Genomic DNA, 21,381 nt, shown 5'->3' with positions numbered 1-21,381 from the left:
CTTGTCAAACTGAACAATCTGAAAGCTGTGCAGTGATAACCAAACTTATATTTATTTTGTTTCAGAAAATGATTAAACAATGTTATCATGTGCTGGTGCCTCTCTCCCTGGTTCTGGGATCTGGGAAAACAGGTGTTTTTTTTTTTAAATGGGAAAAATTAAAAGATTGCCCAGTCCCTACCTCTTTGCAAGCATGTGGATCAGGAAAGGCAAATGGAAAAAATGTTAGTGGAAACCATTTGTTAAAATATTGGCAACACATCAATGAAGAGTTTCTTGAGAGAGAGCCAAGTTGGAAATTCATGGTGATAGCTACTAAGGTGTCAGGGAGGAAGCTCAGCATCACAGGGTTGGGGGAAGTGAGTGAGAAGGTCTTTAGCTCATTTGTCAAGAGAATTCCACCAATTTGTTAAAGGCGGTACATAAAAAACCTCATTATACAGATAGTTGCATTATATATTATAGATACGTTTTTCATGTCTTTTTGACCTTGCAGATCAACTTGTAAAACTATAAAATTATTGTTTTTAGTAAAAAAAAAATCAAATATTTACAATATACTGTATTTTTTATTGAACTAATGAACAAAACTTTGACTTAACTCTTTTAACTCTGAATTTTCCTCTTTCAGTTCCTGATAGTGCACCAGAAAACATAACCTACAGGAACATCTCATCTACAGAAGTAGAGTTATCATTTTTTCCACCATCTGTTCCAAATGGGATTATACAGAAGTACACTGTATATCTCCAGGGGATTAATGGAACTGAGCTAAGAATCATAAACACTACTCTTCTGACGATAAGTGTTACAGGTTAGTATGTAACAATCTGAAACTTGATAGAGTCTTGGTTGGTTGATGGTGTATAGTTCATGCTGACAAATTCCAGTCAGAAGGAAATATTTAATGTTTGTTGGAAACTTAATGTTTACAACCTTGACTTCAATATGCCAATGTCATTAAATGTCACTTTTCAAGAAGATAGCCACGACTGACACTAAATTTAGTGCTGATTGTGAATACTAAGACCTTGATCCTGAAAACACTCTGAGGCTTAGTTTCACTGACTTCAGTGGGACTACTCAAATGTATAAAATTAAGCACATGTGTAAGTGTTTGTGGGATCAGGGTCTTAATTTTAATACCTCAGTTTTAAACACAATAATACATTTTATGGAACAAAATGATTTTTTAATTATCTGAACATGCAGATTTCTATATTAAGAAAAACAGATGCCTTCACATTCCTGTAAAACTAGAAGACATTGAAATACTTCAGATTATAGCTAAAGTTAATTTCAGTTATAAATCTGATTCTGCCGATGTCCCAGCTTCTGAAATACTGAAAAGGGTAATTTCCACTTAAAAGTTTAGACATGTGGACTGTGTCCCGCAGAAAATTGGTCTCCAATTTTCGGTGTTGTTGGACAAGACATTTTTATGCTGTGAGACTCAGAAAAAATCATTTAAAACGTTCTTCTAAGACATATTTGGCACATCTAATATCAACCTTGAGGTTAGTGGGAATTGTGAGATGCTCAGCACTTTTGCCTGCTTATGTACTCAGAAACCTAACTTTAGTGTTTTTTAACTATTTTTTTTAAATATTCACTGAAATCCCCCTCAGAATTTATAAAATAGTTTACTGCATTCTTCTTTCTTTAGGTTTAAAGAAATATACCAAATATACAGTTGAGGTGTCTGCAAGCACTAGCAAGGGTGAAGGGGTTCGTAGTGCACCTCTAAACATACTGACTAATGAAGATGGTAAGTCAGAAAAGAAATTACAATATATCATTGTCCACTTCTAGTGGACAAGTCTTAAACTTTGTTTCAGAGTTCTTTGTACGTTTGATTTATATAGGCACTTTCCATTTAGATATAATGGATCTTTATTCTTTAATACCTCTATCAATATAAGTTATGTCAAATCACAAAAGTTCTGTATTTGAAAAGCAACACTATTATTGTTCTAATATCTTGTCAGTGTTTTCCATTTTTAAGAACCCTTAATTTACTGTTACTATTTTAGCCTATTACAGAAGGGCAGCAGTAAGTCAGAAGGAGGTTGTCTCTGTGTGGGTATAAAAGTGGACAAAGGGAGAAAGCACAGACCCTGTTCCTTTTGCCTCCCAGCACATGGACCTAGAACAATCATAGTTCTTGTGCTTGGAGTCTTTGGCGCTTCTAAATAGATGAATTTATAGTTATTGTTATTAGTATTGTGTTAATGCTCAGAGGACCTAATCGGTGGCACTAGACACCCCAAATTGAGCATGGAGGGGTGAGTGAAAGGTAGGACCAGGGCACTGCCCTCCATACTAGCCAGCAGAGCTGGCCATACATTGTCAGAGTGTATTCCACACTTTATTTAATGATATCATAATATCTATGCTCCCTTTCCATCCCATTAGACACAATTCCTCTGGGGGTTCCTGCAGTGGGGGTGCATCTCTGCAAAACTGCCAAAGTGGCCAGAGGCTCTCATCCACAGTTCATACCATGTTACATTGCTCAATATACATATTGCTATAATACATCAAAAACAGTTTAATTGTATAAAATTAAGCCATTTGTTTAAAATGTTTTTTCTTTAGAGCAAACATTCATTCTGTATTTTACTAAAGAGTTTGTTAGGCTGAATAAGGAGATATACGAGTTAAAGACAAATAATATCTTAGAACCAAGACATGCCAGAGACATATGAAATTCAGTATTTGATAGACCTTTTATTGTAGTGCTACTAAGGGTAATATAGCAAGTAAACACTAAATACAGCTGTCACCATTTATTACCAGTAAATACAGGCATTCACTGACTTCATTAAGCCTTTGTTCAGGCAAAATTAAGAGAGTAAGATGTTTAAAACATTTTTGCTGTCCTCTGTGGTTGAGAAAGACAGTGCAATTAAAGGAAGAGCAACAAAAATATTTATAATATGCCACATGTATCTTACTCAAAAGTACACACTGTTCAGAGCATTAGACCAAATGCTTCACAGATTTGCTAATAGCTATGCTTATGTTCTCAATTTCCATGCATGACCACAGCCATGACCTGAATTTTTAGTACATGATGCTGTTTTGTTTAATTTGAAAAACAAAAGTAATGTTAACATTATGTTAACATTACAACACAGTGCAATACCTTTATCTGGTAGAAAAAAAACAAAAACAGTTTTTACTTCCTACCTTAGTGGAAAATATCATTATTACTAAGCATACATACGGATACATTTTCATCACAGCAACATTTGCATGAACCTTAACTATTTTAATTAGAATGAAATAAAAATGTATTATAACATTTTTATTCAGCTGTGCTCTCTCAGTACTTAGGGGTTATACTGCTGTCTGGTGTTCATCTTAGAATGAATTTCAGGTGTCTCATTCATTGAATACATGTATATTTTCTTTCATGACATGTTAAATGTATGAATGTGTTCCTTGTTTGATGGAGTGAAAAGATTTAACTGCATGGTATTCCACATTTTTATCATCTCTCAATGCTATGCTCATCAATTTTCCCATCTTTTGGTGCTTCATATAATTATTTCCAGCTCCACTTCTCCTCAGGGGAACTATTTTGTTATATTTTACATGCATTCACACCTAAAAAGCTCTTGCTTTTATTAGAAGGGGGAAAATTACAATATACTTGGACAGTAGGTGAATCAGTATGACAAACCAATTGCTCTGTTTTCTCATGAAATATTTTTTTCCATTGAATCACAGAAACAGATGTTTTAACACTAGCATGAAAAATCTTCCTTTATCTTCTGGCTGAAAAAGTAAAGAAGGCTGGCTATAACACCATTTGATATGGATACTGTACCTGTGTGCTTCCATAATTCACTTCCTAGCACAAATAATTAAAATCCTATTTAAAGATACTTCACTTAACCATGCCACTCAGATCTTAGCTGTTTAACAAGTTGTTGTGTTCTGCACTCTCACTTTATAGCTCCTAGTTCACCTCCACAATCCCTCTCAGTAAAACAGTTGTCGGGTGTCACTGTGAAGTTGTCATGGAAACCACCACTGGAGCCAAATGGAATTATCCTCTATTACACAGTTTATGTCTGGTAAGATTTTCTGGAAATGGTTCTGAGGATAAATATTAATCTGTAATCTAAAAGGAATGTAAGTTTTTTCTTACAGACCTTGTTGAATATACATTTTTGAGAGTGAATATTGATAAGTTACTTAAAATACTAGCTTTCATATACACAAATGCCCCTCTAAATAGGGGTAGGTGAAAATTGTAGAATTAAATGATTACAAGCATCTAAAATATTTTTTCAAATATTTGGGGTTTTGCAAAATGAGTTTATATTTAAATTAGCTGGTGATCTCCCATCCTCACATATTAATTGGACCATTTGGAATCTAATTAACGATAAAATGAGACACCAACAAACACTATTGTTTGGGGTCTGCTAATATTTCCATCTGAAGATGGAATGGAGATGGCCAAGAACCACTGAAAAATGCTGTTTCATCTCCCATTCAGTGGTCTGAGCAAGCAAGGAGTTGTGATAGTAGCAGTCCCTGTCCACTCTCTGACATTAGTACCACCTAGCGTGATATTTTATACACATCATGTTTCCTGCTACTTCAGCACTTCCCAATACTTTGTTACTATACCATCTTATCTGTCTTCTTCTCAACTCTGTTATAACACTCATTATAAGTGCTGGATATTATATTCGTGCCTCTTGGGATCTGTCTCTTCCTCCTTCAAAAAAAGACTATTGTCATTTTAAATCCCAGTTTAAAACTTTTTTTCATTCTCTTCTTCTGAACACTACTTGTTCTAAAGATTTGTCATATCTTCCTTTTGTAAGCGCTGCATATTGCCTTTACTGGGGACGGCCTTCACACATGTTGACTTGTTTATTTTGATTGTTGATTACAGTTAGTTATTGTATTTATGCTGTGCTCTTCTATTGCCATTACCCAACACATAGGGGCAAAGAGCTACAGAAATACATACCATGCAATGTAAATTATGTATGCAAAATGGTATTGTGTTACAGATGAGGAGTTCTTATAGATATATTGCTACTAAATATGCACTCCTTTAAACCTAAAAGTTTGCTTTTTTTTAGGTGGCCTAAAAGTTTTTAAAGGTGACCTAAAAGTTTCTCCTGGCGGTAGCAAATTTTTATCTTTTTTCTTAGTTATGAACTTCTGCTTTAAAATAATGATAAGGTAAACACAAGTAATCCCACTCTCCAGAAGAGTATAAATTGGCTTTCCACTGCTCCTTCCACTGTACTGACAAGAGTTAATGTCATCTGCATCAGTGGAGAACTTTGAACTGTGGATGAACTTGTAGCACAAACAGATCTCCCTCATGTTAAGGAATATGGTTTTGATGCATACTGTGTTTAAAGACCTAAGGATATTCAGGATCAAGGAACTTCTTCTTCATTCAAATCCTTCCTTAAGACTTATTATATCTGTGATTACTACAGAATGTATCATTATTAATCAGTTTTCAATAACTTGTTAATTGAACCATCTAGATCTGCAGATGCCTAAATTAAGTAACCACAGAACTTCACTGATGTCGCCTTTGTCCTTGCCCTCTCCATCTATTCCCTTCTGTGTCTTATCCCCACATACCCTCTCACATCTAAAATTAGATTGCGATTAGCTCTTTGAGGTAAGGACCTTGGGTGAAAACTCCCACTGACTTGTGTGGAGCCAGGATTTCACCCCTTGTTTTTTAAATTATTTAGAACACTTTTGGGTGCTATAAAATAATCATAATTAATTACTAGGGCTGATATGGCAAACAAGCTCTTGAACCACAACTTTTCTTAGTGGCGACATTTTCCAGTGGATATAACTAATGCAAGAGCTTCCTAATACCAGGTAAAGAGGCAAAGATAGTGAATGGGGGGCATTTGAAAGTGTAGAAGAAAATTATCTAAACATTCTAACAACTATGTTACATTAGCTGTAGAAAATTTAGCATTGAATGAATGAAGCCAGGAAGCCACAATGAAGAGCTCAAATGTGAGCTAATAGTAAAACAAAATAATCACTTTTTAATGGTTTTCTTGCAAGAAATACAATATTTATAAGTTACAGGAATTTAAGAAATGTTGGTTTCAGTTGTGTTAGCTATCTAGTGCTAATGAATTTCTGTAGTTTTGGCTAAGGCTTGTTTCTTATTTGATTTGTGAGAAGTGCCTTTTTAAACTCAACATCTTTGATAATTTTTTGAATAATATAATGGATTTACTGTAGATGAAAGTTCTATTTCTATTTTATGAGTTTCTGTATATGACAGTATTGTTTTCTGTGGTGTTTTTAGTAAAATGTATTATACCATGCTGCAGTTTTGTCATGAAAATGTATATATGTAACAATTTTCTTCTTTAGGAATACAATATCAAAAAGAAGTGTTAATGTAACTGAAACATCACTGATATTCACAGACCTAGAAAATAACAATGAATACAAAATTTATATAACAACAAGTACCAGATTTGGGGATGGAAACATAAAAAGTAGCATTATAAGCTTCAGAACTTCTGAAGGAGGTAAGTTTATGTATCGTAATAAATCATATAAAAAATCTATAGTTGCATCCATAAGTTTGTGTCAACCTTATTTAAACATATAAAATAACTTAGGTGAAAGCTGCCATTTGATTGGCTATCTAAGAACGTTTGAATGTCTGATGTCTCTTCATCAAACAGAGCACTACATTTCCCTGCAAGACATTTAAATTTAAAAGGCTTTTTATATTGCTTTTTCTCATGAAGTAAAAAGAGGGGAATTTGGTTTTATTGCTCTTTGTTCTATCAAGCTGTGAAATAAGGTCCTGAGAAGGAAAACCTTCACAGTTTTAGTGTGTCTCTCACAAACACAGGTGTAAAGTGGTTGTAGTCGGAAAGCAGTTTTATAAACATGGCATTGTGGGATTCCAAGTTGATTTGATCCCAATGAATTTCATATACTTCAGAAGTGAAAGGTCTTTTTTTTCTAGGAGGCAACACTGTACGCTCAACTTTGAAATTCAAGCTAGTTCCTTTCTGGCTCTGATGTCACCAACAATAACAATTTTGCCACTGAAACTTAGGTCCCATCCTTCAATTAACTGTGTGCATGTATCTCTGCACCTTTGTAGAGCCTCACTGGCCCAATTGTGGCTCTGAATAAGCACATGGCTTTGTCTTCACATAGTCATTTGTAGGATCGGTATCTTAGTCAATAATTCTGTGAATGATGGTGTGATCTATAATAGAATCCAACTCACAGTTCCCTAGCTGTATTGGCTCTGCAATGCTAATGATAGTAAAAAGTGTGAAAAACTTATTTTAGTTAATGAAACAAGCATAAAGGACTCTGTATACACATGAAACACGTTTGTTAAGAAGATTGCATGCATACATAATGCTTTGTGCACATGTATGAATTGGGATTTATATTTGCATAAAACAGTAAGTACATGCACTTACAAATCTCAAGTTTCACAGGTTCACTGAGTCCATAAACTTGGATTTGTGCATGCAAATGTATGCATGTCTTTGACTCTCTCTGAAAAATGAATGTCTTTGAAAATCAGGGCTTTCAAAGTGTATGGTAGCCATTAGTTCAATTGTACCTTTTCCACCTCCTCCAGAAACAGGATCTGATATTCAATAATTTCATAAATACATTTGATTTAATACAGGATTTTTTTCAAATCAATGAAGTCTAAATTTGGGTAATAAAAAGCACAAAACCTTATGTTACATAAGCTAAATCTTAATATTATTCCAGCACCAAGTGATCCACCAAAAGATGTCATGTACAGAAACCTCACTGCATCATCAATAATGGTTTTCTGGTCCCCTCCTCAAAGGCCTAATGGGATTATACAATATTATTCAGTTTATTACAAAAATAATTCAGGAATTTTTATGCAGGTAAGTTTCTTTTTATATCATTTTTGTAGATTTTAGTTCCGAGAAATTCATTTACTTTTCTTTGAATCTTTAATGTATCAGAAAAGATTAAACCAACTGTACAGTAAATGTCATATTCTTCTTTCACTCCCACCTCATCACAAGATAATTTTGATTTTTAGCATATGTGATACAGCATGGCCAGAGGGCAGCAGGAGAGTGTTAGATGGGACCCTTATTCTCTGTAGAGGGAAGAAAGTTTGCTATAGATTAATTAAAGCACCTGAAGCCAGTCACCTTATAAAAACCCACTGCTTCAATCAGACAAGAGGAGGAGTTGAAGCAGAGTGGTTTGGTGTTGGAGCAGACAGCAGTTTGGAGGGAAGCAGAGGAGAGTTTGGAAAAGTGCTGCGGTGGGCTAAGAAGACCAAGACCCTAGGTAAAGGGACACCTGGTTTGTGCAGAGGGAGGGCAGGAAGCCCCACAAGTTGAAGGGCAGGAGAGGGAAGTAGCCCAGGGGAAGGAACCTCTAGTTCAAGTGGTTTACTGCTATCCCTGGGGCCCTTGGGCTGGGACCTGGAGTAGGGGGCGGGTCCGGGTCCCTCCCTCTCCACTCCCCTCCCCTCCTCTAGGACACTAGTGGGGCAGTTAATACCCCAGTTCAGGGGCAAGAAATGGTGCCCTGAAACACCCCCCCCCCAAAAAAAAATGGAAAGCGTGAGACCCATCATAGTAGTGCCAGCAATTTGCCACACATATTATTAAATGGATCAGTGCATTAGCCTAACCCTCACCTCGAAATTATATTTGTGGTATCCTGCAATTTCAAAATTCCTGTGCATCTCAAGGAGCATTTATGCTATTAAGCATGAGGAGACTAATGCATACAAAAAAAGAGTAAATTTCATGCAGAATAAATGATCCAGTGTTCTAGGCTGCAAAGTGAAATTATATGTGCCTAGTGAAATGATATGCTTGTACATATATGTTTTTAATGTATTTTTTGTGCAATAATGAAAATCAGAAGATAGTGTTGCCATAGGGAAGGATAGAATACTGCCTCATGTTCTGTTACTCTTTAGTAAATGTCTCTGCAGAAAACAGGTTTTCTTTCTAACATAATTATGACATTATTTTAAAACACAGAAGACAAATAGGTTTAGTCTACTGCAGGGATCGGCAATCTTTGGCACGCAGCCCACTATGGTAAGCCCCCTGGCAGGCCAGGCCAGTTTGTTTACCTGCTGCGTCCGCAGATTCGGCCGATTGCAGCTCCCACTGGCTGCGGTTTGCCCCTCCAGGACAATGGGGGCTGTGGGAAGTGGCGCAGGCTGAGGGATGTGCTGGCCACTGCTTCCCACAGCCCCCATTGGCCTGGAGCGGCGAACCGCAGCCAGTGACAGCTGCAATCGGCCGAACCTGCAGACGTGGCAGGTAAACAAACAGGCCTGGCCTGTCAGGGGGCTTACCCTGGGAGGCCACATGCCAAAAGTTGCCGGTCCCTAGTCTACTGTATTAAAGCATGGGAGAAATTCATTTGTTTATCTGTTATGAATCTGGGCATTAGGATGTCGTTTATTGTGTAGGTACTTCTCATGCTCATCTTAACATTATGCATGATATATATTAACTAGGGCTGTTGTTTAATTGCAGTTAACTCATGCAATTAACTCAAAAAATTTATTGCAATTAAAAAAATCACAATTGCACTGTTAAACAATAGAATACAAATTGAAATTTATTAAATATTTTTTTATATTTTTCTACATTTTAGATCTATTTCAATTGCAACACAGAATACAAAGTGTACAGTGCTCACTTTATTTTTATTACAAATATTTGCACTGTAAAAATGATAAAAGAAATAGTATTTTTCAGTTCACCTCATGCAATCTCTTTATCATGAAGGTGCAACTTAGAAACGTATTTTTTTTGTTACATAACTGTACTCAAAAACAAAACAATGTAAAACTTAAGAGCCTACAAGTCCACCCAGTCCTTCTTGTTCAGCCAATCGCTAAGAGAAACAAGTGTGTTTACATTTATGGGAGATAATGCTGCCCACTTCTTAATTACAATGTGCCCTGTAAGTGAGAACAGGTCTTCACATGGTCGCAAGATATTTATGTGCCAGACGCTCTAAAGATTCATATGCCTTTTCATGCTTCAGCCATCATTCCAGAGGACATGCTTCCATGCTGATGACGCTTGTTAAAAAAATAATGCGTTAATTAAATTTGTGACTGAACTCCTTGGGGGAGAATTGTATGTCTCCTGCTCTGTTTTACCTGCATTCTGCCATATATTTCATGTTACAGCAGTCTTGGAGGATGACCCAGCACATGTTGTTTGTTTTAAGAACACATTTATTGCAAATTTGACAAAATACAAAGAAGATACCAATGTGAAATTTCTAAAGATGGCTATAGCACTCAACCCAAGGTTTAAGAATCTGAAGTGCCTTCCAAAAGCTGAGAGGGATGGGGTGTGGAGTGTGCTTTCAGAAGTTTTAAAAGAGCAACACTCTGATGAAGAAACTACAGAACCCAAACCACCAAAAAAGAAAATCAACCTTCTGCTGGTGGCATCTGACTCAGATGATGAAAATGAACATGCATCAGTCTGCGCTACTTTGGATTGTTATTGAGCAGAACCCGTCATCTGCATGGACACATGTCCCCTGGAATGGTGGGTGAAGCATCAAGGGACATATGAATCTTTAGCGCATCTGGCATATAAATATCTTGCGAAGCCAGCTACAACAGTGCCATACAAACGCCTGTTCTCACTTTCAGGTGACATTGTAAACAAGAAGCAGGCAGCATTATCTTCTGCAAACGTAAACAGACTTGTTTGTCTGAGCGGTTGGCTGAACAAGAAGTAGGACTGAGTGGACTTGTAGGCTGTAAAGTTTTACTTATTTTATTTTTGAATGCGGGGTTTTTTTGTACATCATTCTACATTTGTAAGTTCAACTTTCATGATAAAGAGATTGCACTAGAGTACTTATATTAGATGAATTGAAAAATACTATTTGTTTTTTACAGTGCAAATATATGTAATAAAAATAAATATAAACTGAACTCTTTGTATTCTGTGTTGTAATAGAAATCAATATGTTTGACAATGTAGAAAACATCCAAAAATATTTAAATAAATGGTATTCTATTATTGTTTAATAGCGCAATTAATCGGGATTAATTTTTTTAATCGTGTGATTGATCACTATTATTTTTTTTAATTGCTTGACAGCCCTAATATTAACTATATTATTTTATTTATTTATTTATTTGTATAACCATAGTGCTGAGTAGCTCTATTCATGAACCAGGATATGAATTTTTAATTGTTTATATCCATGTCATTCAAGAATGTATATAATTTATTTGTTCTTTATATGCAAATATAATAAAAATATAATTTTCCTTAACAAATTTTGGTTAAAAGTTTTGTTTGTAGAAGAAAAAGAAGAAATGTAAAGTTGTGAAGACAGCAAAGTACAAAATACGAAATCTGATGTATGTGGCATAATTTTACAGTTAGTGCTTACTGGATTTAGGTATTTATTTTCCTGAAGATATATGTTTACATGTCACTCTGCAAATGTAGGCCCTGCTCCTGCAATCTGCTTTGTGCTGGCCAATCATCGCACTCATGCGGACCCCATTTAAATTTGTGGGGTTCTGTATGAGTGTAAGATTTTGCCCTCATAGATCTGATTGCAGAATGGGAGCCATAGAAAAGACTCATTTCATGCCCCAAGGAACTCACAATGTAATAATTAGCATGTGAGTTAGCTAGAAGCACGTTGGTCGCACAGTCTGATAGGAGTAAAATTAGACCTAGTAGTTGGGTTTGAGTTTATGGGTGCATGCCTATCTGAAATATGACTGTAAGCATACACATCAAATCATCCCCTCTGCTTCTCTTATTTGCTAGTCCTGTGAGCAGGCCACGGTATGCATAAGTGTCTTATTCTCTTTGAGAACAGGGTGAATTGGGTGATGACACAATGTAAACCTATGACCTCAGAGAACCCAGACTTCAAATTGGCATTTAATGTCAGTTACAGCCCTCAATTTGAAGGACTGTTTAACCTTTTCATCTTGAAAAAGTTTGTTTTTAAATGTTTTTTAATCTAAGTTACTTTTTTCCTTTGCACATTTTGCATGTCCATGTTTCATTTTTTCACAGTGGTGCTTACTGCATGCCCAGTGTATGCTTCTAACTGATCATAACTTCTAATGTGGTTCGCTAAAAGTTCATACCTTGATGCAGCTATTTTTCTGAATCCATTTTATCCTATGATAATCAGTACCAGTTCAGATTCTGTACATCTTTTTACTTCTGTAGCAACAGCTTTCATGAATTTTTACATAATAAAAATTCAGAAATAAAACACAAACACACAATGAGAGATGTCATTCCACCATATAATTTCTACATCTTACAATTTTAGGAACTTTGTTGGTTGCTTCACATATTCTTTACATGGCACCTTGTGCTAGAAAAAGAAATCTATCCATATACTTTATTCTACAAACCATCGCTTCTGTGGTTGAAAACAAGTACACATCGCTATTTATTGATTCTCGTCTACAAAAAGTCGGCAATGTTTTGTCACTAGCTCTAACTTTTTACTTCTACTTTGGTTAACAGTAATTGCTAAAAGTTTGTAATGCCCTTATCTCCATATTTGATCATTGATTTAGAAGCAAGCCACAATGAAGATAAAGATGGTGTATTAATTTTTCTTTTGCTAAAGATACTTTTTGTTTAAATGATTCAAAAGCTAAGCCAGAGAGTTTAGAAGCCCAGATAACTTGGGTTTTTCACTTTCTTTACCTTGAAAATTGATCTTACACCTTCACAATTACCTGCCTTTACCAGTTAGGAAACTTCATGTATGTTTTTTGAAATGAACTGAATGCCTGTCCTGTTTTACCAAATTCTGTATTTCTTTAATCAGAGCTGGCAATAGCTTTCTTAGGGCAGACCTGCAAAACAGTTTTTTTTACCTCCAAAATATTACCTATTCCTGCACACCAGTGTCACATATGCACAGAGCTGACCTGAGATTTGCAGGGAGGATTAGAGAGATGATTATTTGGAATATACCTCAGATTTAACTAACTAGTTTTCATAAGTGTGTGCTGGGGTAGGGAAATCTTTGGTCTCAGTTTCCTACCACAGAAATGGTGCTCAGCTGCTTGTTCCTTTCAACCCTAGTGACCAGTTTAGACTTACAAGGAAAAGAACTAGAAACCCAGAGCCAGATTGTCAGATGGCATAAATGGACAGAGCTACACTGATGGAAGTGAAGCTATGCCAGTATACACCAGCAGAGGATCTGACCCATGCTTCTGTCTTAATGAAAGTTGAGATTCTCCTTTACATGTGTAGCTCCTCTTACAGCTAGGAGTCCTGTGGCTGTCAGCTTTATCAGGTCCAAAGCTCAGCTCTGCCTTAATATATTGGTTATTTACAGATAAACTTTATGTACTGATGTTCTAGCTGAGTTTAAATCTTTTTCTCTTAAGGTGAATGACCTAACCAAACCTCTTTTTCCATATTTATATTAGTCATTTACATTTATTTTGAGTAACTTAAATGCATTTTAACTGAAGTTTTAAAAGGCATACTATTCCCTTGATTTCATTTAAACTAAATTATTTTTAAAAACAATTGTTAGAGCCTCCTTTAAATAGTATATCATGCATTTTAAAAATTCCTTAATAAAAAAATTATCTGCTCCTCGCTGATGTTTATATGGATCTTTTGGGTGGGCCTGACAGCAACAACAACAAACACGCTGAGGCCCACTCCTCTGCCCTGCCCCTCTTTTCTGTTTCTCCAGGAACTCTCCTGCCTCCTCTCTCTCTGTATCACTTCCAGCTTGGCTGCTGCTGTTACTGGTAAACACTCTTTTTGCAGGCCCTGGGGAAAGAGTATCCACAAAACAGTGAAGCCCCCACATCCAGTAAAGCACTTATGTATGTGCTTAACTACAAGTATTTGAGTGGTTCCATTGAAATAATGAACTACTGTTATATACTCAAAGTAAACAAATTTTAAAAATAGAGGAAAATAAAAGAATATTTTTCAGTATCGTAATTAGTGAGGGTCACTAGTAACAAGAGTAGGCACAAAACTTTCAAGTGAATATGTCATTTTAACTAATTCATCCAGACACTTCTATCCACATAATTGAAATTTTAGTGCTATCCTTTTTATTTCTTTGAGATTGCCTCTTGATGTTCAGTGATCATAACCTTGAGAGAGTGAGGGTGTGGAGTAGCATTGTTGGTAACATTGTTTCTTGCCATTCTCTCTTTCTTGGAATAGCATTATGGCTTCCTATGGTTTACCAGGTGTTTATTGTTCACTACGCATACAGCCATACACAAAGTGAAAAAGAGCCTGGAGATAGGGAGGGTTTGTCTTTACTGCAGTGTTTGCTCGAGGTATAACTTGAATGTTGTCCTTAACCCAATGAGCATCCGTGTACAAAAATCTCTACCCCGAATTAAGCGTGTTTTACAGTCAAGCCAGCTAGTCCACAAGGGGGTGTGGGTTGACACCTGAGTGCTGCTGAACCTTGAACTAGTAACTCAGATGCTGGGACTCCCCCAGTGAGTTCCCAAAATTTCCAGTCCAGGTTATTTGTTGTCTATCCACCCCGCCTTCAGAACAGGGGTTATCTGCAGCCAACATAAATACCCCATTTCAACATTCAGACCCCTGCTTTGCCTGGGGCTCTCCTCATCTTTAGTGTTTGTTCTAGCTCTGCTATGAAATCCCTGAAGCCACTGTACCACCGGGCACAGCACCAGAACTCCAAGTCTGGGGAGACCTCAACAAGCTCGCTGCACTACAACCACTTCAACTGCGTGTTCTCCAGTGCCCCAAGTATGGAACCCATTTACACCCTGGAGAGATCAAAGATCCCTGGGGAAGTTGACTGAGGATGGAGGACTTTTAGGATGACCCAGAGCCAGGACTCTCACCTGCCACAACGATCTTAGGTGAGGTGGAGCCTGATGGTCACCAGTAGATGCCACAGCCACTCCAACTCACCCAGGACTCCAGAGAGGAAACAGAGAAACAGATCAGGGAGAAATGGGACAGGGAGAAAACGGCAGATGAGCCAGTGTTGTCTCAGCCAGGTGAGGACTCAATTCGCCATTGTGGTTATGGTTGGGGAGAAATGCCATAAGGGGCCCATCATTGCCTGTATAGGACCAGTCTCTACTGGGGGATGTGTAGGAGAGGGCAGGCAAATGCCAATTATAGTTTCCCTTCTAGACATGGAAACGACCATTTCCACTTCCCCCTTCCCTCTGAGGCATTTAGAGGGTGTGCTTCAGCTACTGGTGCCTCTGCATTCCTTGATGGGCATGGTAAACCATCACTCCACCCCTGGGTACCCATTAATAGAGATTCATTGTAAAACACACTGCTGTATGTGCACAAACCAAGCATTATTAATACAAGTATACAAATGCCTGTGAAGGCAGGATTGGCGATGAGTGCAAGCGGTTGCTGAGTGCATATATAGTAGTGTGCACTCTCTCAAGCTGGAACTAGAGTTCCAGCATTCAAGGAGACAGTCCATACCACTGTTCCCAGGATACGTAAAGCACTTATATTGTTGATATGGTCAGGAAACCTGGAAGTTAGCAAAGGGGAGATGGAGCCAAGTGAAGGGAGGCCTTGAGATAAAGGTTTCCACTTATACCTTGCTTGCGATGCACAAAATTAAAGGGAAGATATTTTTCGGGTTTTTTTTTACCATGGACAGAAGGTTTAAGTACTCTTTCTCCGCTTTACAGGCCCATCTGCACAAGTACTTATCACCCACCCTTGCAGAAGGTTATTGACCGTCAGTACTGGGCTACTGAATCAGAAAGCAGAAGGAAGAAAACCAGGGACAGCCTGCTGATGGAGATGCATAAGGACTTTGGAAGGTGTCACTGCCTTTTCTAACTTCAGAGGCGGAAATGCTGGAGCAGGAGTGGCAATTCCAGGCTGCAGCTGAAAGGATGCTGAAGAAAAGAGCACATGATGACATAGTACATCGCCCATGACCATGCCATGGAAGAGCAAGACACCCAACAGCAGTGTGAGGAGAGTCGGAAGCAAATGGTCATGTTTCTGAGCATTATGGCCAGCAGGTGCCAGAACAACCTGGCCCCTGTACCAGCCCAGGTTCAGCACCAGACTCATCCTACAGCCACACGCTCTCCTCCATGATCCCACAAGCTGCAGCCAGCAACCTCAGGATGGGGCGGGGTTCGTCAGTTCCTGTAGGAAAGCGCCCATGGTTAGGTTTACCTTCATCACCCCACCCCCGTGCAACAATGGTGGAGTGATGACCATGTGCACTCTCCATACATGTGACGCGGCACAGTGCCGCTTGTGTGCATGACACTTGGCTTAAAGCAGCAGGACTGCTAGTGTGATTTATTTTGAATAAAATCTTTCTTTGTTGAATCCTTTGTTTCTGTGAGTGCTTTGGCCGCACTAGAGAGGGAGGGGAACTTAACACAGTTTTATTCCAGCATCACCATCGCAGTAAATGCACTTTAAGAGAAATCTTTCCTGTGGGAACACTGACATAGACTAGCTGCCTCTGCTGCTCTTACCCAGCAAGGGGAACTAGGAACTGGACGGGAGGAAAGGATTGGGCCCCTGGAGCTGCCATCTCTAGCCTCACACCAGCTGCCTCTACCACTGTAAACCCAGCATGGAGACTAGGAGAGCTGGTTTAGAAAAAGCCATGGATTCGACCCATTGTTCAAGAGTTGGATCCAGGGCTTTCCAACAGAATGCAGACAATCAACATGTGTGGAAGTGAGGTGTTGCAGTAAGCTTCCAGGTGAACACTACTTGCACCCATATGACTAGGAGGTACAAAAAATGTTTTCCTGAAATACATCATGGAAGTTTGGAAGGAACAGCTTGGAATAATGCAGTGCTAAGAACCAAGGGACATGCCCCCAGAAGGCAAACTCCTTCGCTTGAGTCAGTACTGCAACCATGTGAACACAAAAAGAACGAGGAGTACTTTTGGCACCTTAAAGACTAACAAATTTATTTGGGCATAAGCTTTTGTGGGCTAAAACCCACTTCATCGGATGCATGCAGTGGAAAATACAGTAGGAAGATATATATACACACAGAGAACATGAAAAAATGGGTGTTGCTATACCAATTCTAATGAGACTAATCAATTAAGGTGGGCTCTTATCAGCAGGAGAAAAAAAGCTTTTGTAGTGATAATCATAATGGCCCATTTCAAACAGTTGACAAGAAGGTGTGAGTAACAATAGGGGGAAAATTAGCATGGGGAAATAGTTTTTAGTTTGTTTAATGACTCATTCACTCCCAGACTTTATTCAAGCCTAATTTAATGGTGTCCAGTTTGCAAATTAATTCCAGTTCTGCAGTTTCTCGTTGAAGTCTGTTTTTTTGAAGTTTTTTGGTTGAAGAATTGCGACTTTTAGATCTGTAATTGAGTGTCCATGCGGGTTGAAGTGTTCTCTGACTGGTTTTTGAATGTTATAATTCTTGACGTCTGATTTGTGTCCATTTATTCTTTTGCATAGAGACTGTCCGGTTTGGCCAATGTACATGGCAGAGGGGCATTGCTGGCACATGATGGTATATGTGCAGGTGAACAAACCCTTGATGGTGTGGCTGATGTGATTAGGTCCTATGATGGTGTCCCTTGAATAGATATGTGGACAGAGTTGGCAACGGGCTTTGTTGCAAGAATAGGTTCTTGGTTAGTGTTTTTGTTGTGTGGTGTGTGGTTGCTGGTGAGTATTTGCTTCAGGTTGGGGGGCTGTCTGTAAGCAAGGACTGGCCTGTCTCCCAAGATCTGTGAGAGTGAGGGATCGTCCTTCAGGATAGGTTGTAGATCCTTGATGATACGCTGGAGAGGTTTTAGTTGGGGGCTGAAGGTGACGGCTAGTGATGTTCTGTTACTTTCTTGTTCGGCCTGTCCTGTAGAAGGTGACTTCTGGCTCCTCTTCTGGCTCTGTCTATCTGTTTCTTCACTTCAGTAGGTGGGTACTGTAGTTTTAAGAATGCTTGATAGAGATCCTGTAGGTGTTTGTCTCTGTCTGAGGGATTGGAGCAAATGTTGTTGTATCTTAGAGCTTGGCTGTAGACAATGGATCATGTGATGTGGTTTGGATGAAAGCTGGATGGCTGATGTAGCCTTTGTCGTGTGGCCTCAACCTAGGCTAACGCAAGTGGAGTACTTCATGTATTCTAACTGTAACTAATAATGAAGTGAAGACAAGCCCAGAGCAAGAGAGAATAGAAAGAAACTATACTAGCAAAGCAGTGCCACAACCTTATTCTTAAGATTAGAAGCTTTGTGATGTCTGTATATCACTGGTTATGACATTATGTAGCTGGAAATGCTTCCTGGGCCAAGAAGAATATTGTTTTCTGCACACGCTTTCATTGGTTGTGTGTACTGCTTACACTTATCTGCTCTTAATAATCTGATACTTTGCTATTCCAGAACTTCTTTGTGTGTTGACTAAGGAAGGAAGCAGAAGAAGAAATTTTTTCAGTTGTAGCTTCAGTTTGCCAAGAAGTCCTAAGCAGTTTGCTTTCATCTGCAGCCAGAATTAATTGTAAAATGTCCTATAATGATGAATCCCCAGAATACAATTAGTGCAAGTTACATTATTTTGCAGATTGCATCCCAGTAGCTCTTCGTGTCACCCTCATTATCTGTGCATGCTTTTCTAATATTTTGTCATGTCATGAGTAGTTATCTGCCCCTTGGCTGCCAGACTAAATGGTCTCCCTTCTAAATAGATAGACAAGGTGAATGAGGTGATCTGTTTTATTGGACTAACTTCTGTTGGTGAGAGAGACAAGCTTTCGATCCACAATGAGCTCTCTACAGCTTGAAAGCTTATCTCTCTCACCAACTGAAGGTCCAATAAAAGAGATCACCTCACCACCTTGTCTCTCTAATATCCTGGGACCAACACGGCTACAACTACACTCCCTTCAAAATAGGGTTTCAATGAACCACCAAATAGTGTTTTGTTATAGCTTTCAGGTAGGTTCACTACAGCATTCTATGTCCAAATGCAAAACTGTTGAGAAAATATAAAGATACATTTTTAAAGCTTTGCATGAGATTTATAGCTGGTGAACTATTAAATCCAGAAGTTAAAACTCTGTTCAGTACTTGGAAATTTTATCTTTAAAAGTCAGGGTATTAATTCCTGCCCTTTGTCTGATCCCCTGCATCAGAAACAAAGGGAATGGTGCTCTCATTCACAAGTGATTCACTATCTTTCTATAGCTGGACATCAGAAAATTTAATTTAAGTATGTTGTGCCTGATTCTCCATTGCCCTGAATCTTGTATAGTCATTTACACAAACTCAAAGTGAGATTCCCACTAGCATTAACTTTAATCAGCTACATCGGGGTTCTCAAACTGGGGGTTGTGACCCCTCAGGGGGTTGTGAGGTTATTACATGGGGGTCGTGAGCTGTCACCCTGCACCCCCAAACTCTGTTTTGCCTGCAGCATTTATTATAGTGTTAAATATAAAAAATGTGTTTTTAATATGTAAGGACAGGGGGTCGCACTCAGGCTTGCTGTGTTAAAAGTTTGAGAACTACTGAGCTACATTGAGGCAAAAGGCATTAACTTGTATCTACCCTCGGGAAAAGGTTTTGGTTAGGTCTGGATTGTTGTTGGGCAACTCTGACCTACCCTCGTCCTCTTTTCCTAATATAGACAAATTGCAAGTCAGGGTTCAGGTACATTAATGGGCTGGCATAGAGACATTTTTCTTGTTCCATTTGTCCTGCACCTATTCAATGTACCAGAAGAGGACTTTGTGTTCCAGTGCTGTCAATGTAGGATATTTCACTGTAATAACTTTGGGCTAAATTCAGCCTTCAGATATTCACATGCAAATCTTATTGAAGTCAGTGGAGTTTGGCCCTGTGTTATTCACAGAAGTAAAATAGTTTCACCAGCATGAAAGTAAAGAAATTAGTCAAATGTTAAATTAAATGTATGTGGATTATGACATAGGGGTAATAGACATTAAGATTATTTGTTGAAAAACTAAAAGCCTTCACAGGAGAAGTCACAGCCAAGTTGGTAAAGAATCACAGTGCCTCCTTTAGAAAATGGTATTGCCATTTTTTGCAGTTTCATAATGTTTCATCCTCAAATGTGCACGCACACAAAAAATCTCATTTTAGTAAATCAGCTAGTTCTGTAAATATATATTGCTAAAAAACAAAGAAACTTCTTCACTCCCCCCTTCTATCGCTGCCCCCACCCCTTTTTTAACAAGACATAAACCCCAGTAAGTTAACTCTGATTTTAAGGAACTGTTGGTGCTTGTAGAGCCAAATACTGGAACTAAAAATCAGCCCAAATGGCTGGACTGTGCACTTAACAGGATATTGGGAAGAATCCTGGGGACATATCACAGCTGCCTCTAAAATATAAGGGCAGTGTTAGTCCAGATCACTAATGCACATGCTCACTGCTCTATAGAGAAGAGTGGCTGGTGGATATGCATAGTCATAGAATGGGACCTGTCTCTCTACCCTGAATACAAGGTAGAGTCACAGGAAGTCCTGGCAAAGCAGAGTCTGACTGCCACATGGGTGCATGTCCCCTAAATAGGGTCCCTAATTCCTGTACCACTGCAGAATTGCATGGTTCTCCTGGGTCATCTTCCTTTCAGTCACTGATGATTTGACCCATTGAGATTATTTGCATTTAATAGTTCTTACATAAAAAATTAATTTTTTCTCTTCTGTTTCCAAATTGGTACTGTTATAAGCAAAGTAATGTATGGGTTCCCTCTAGTGGGTAATGTAAAATTCAGTTATTGTAACAGTCTCTATCAGTTTGAATAAAGTGTTTGACATTAATACTGAAGAAAGTCAGGGACTTTAGTCCTGCTGGGGTATCTTTTTGTCAATAATTTGTAGTTGGTACACTTCCTGTTTTTTTCCCCCTTGATATGTGTAAGTACATTCACTCTACAGAATATTTTTTTCAAAAAAAAGAAATAGTGGATAAACAAAGCCAAGTTAGAAAGAGACTCAGCCATATAAATGTGTAATGTCTACATAAGAAACTAGATAGAAAAGATATAAACATGGCTCCATGTCTAGTTGGCAGCCAGTATCAAGTGGAGCACCCCAAGGGTCAGTCCTGGGGCCGGTTTTGTTCAATATCTTCATTAATGATCTGGAGGATGGCGTGGATTACACCCTCAGCAAGTTTGCAGATGACACTAAACTGGGAGGAGAGGTAGACATGCTGGAGGGTAGGGGTAGGATACAGAGGGCCCTAGACAAATTAGAGGATTGGGCCAAAAGAAATCTGACGAGGTTCAACAAAGACAAGTTCGGAGTCCTGCATTTAGGACAGAAGAATCCCATGCACCGCTACAGACCAGG

General features: G+C 38.4%; 1 protein-coding gene across 2 annotated transcripts in view; it reads left to right on the top strand.

Moving 5' to 3' along the window:
* The window catches only part of PTPRQ (protein tyrosine phosphatase receptor type Q), a 213,245-nt gene that overhangs the window by 94,569 nt on the left and 97,295 nt on the right, over positions 1-21,381 (top strand). For both annotated transcript variants that reach the window (XM_084616734.1, XM_084616733.1), the window contains 5 exons: positions 632-814; positions 1,667-1,768; positions 3,965-4,085; positions 6,397-6,557; positions 7,783-7,928. In XM_084616734.1, the coding sequence (XP_084472860.1) occupies positions 632-814; positions 1,667-1,768; positions 3,965-4,085; positions 6,397-6,557; positions 7,783-7,928 (713 nt within the window). The remainder of the gene's footprint in view (positions 1-631; positions 815-1,666; positions 1,769-3,964; positions 4,086-6,396; positions 6,558-7,782; positions 7,929-21,381) is intronic.

The sequence above is a fragment of the Lepidochelys olivacea genome, assembly GCF_965140295.1.
Source record: "Lepidochelys olivacea isolate rLepOli2 genome assembly, chromosome: 1".
In the NCBI taxonomy this organism is placed as follows: domain Eukaryota; kingdom Metazoa; phylum Chordata; order Testudines; family Cheloniidae; genus Lepidochelys; species Lepidochelys olivacea.
The sequence above is the reverse complement of the archived record's forward strand: the minus strand, read 5'-3'. Positions and strand labels throughout refer to the sequence as shown.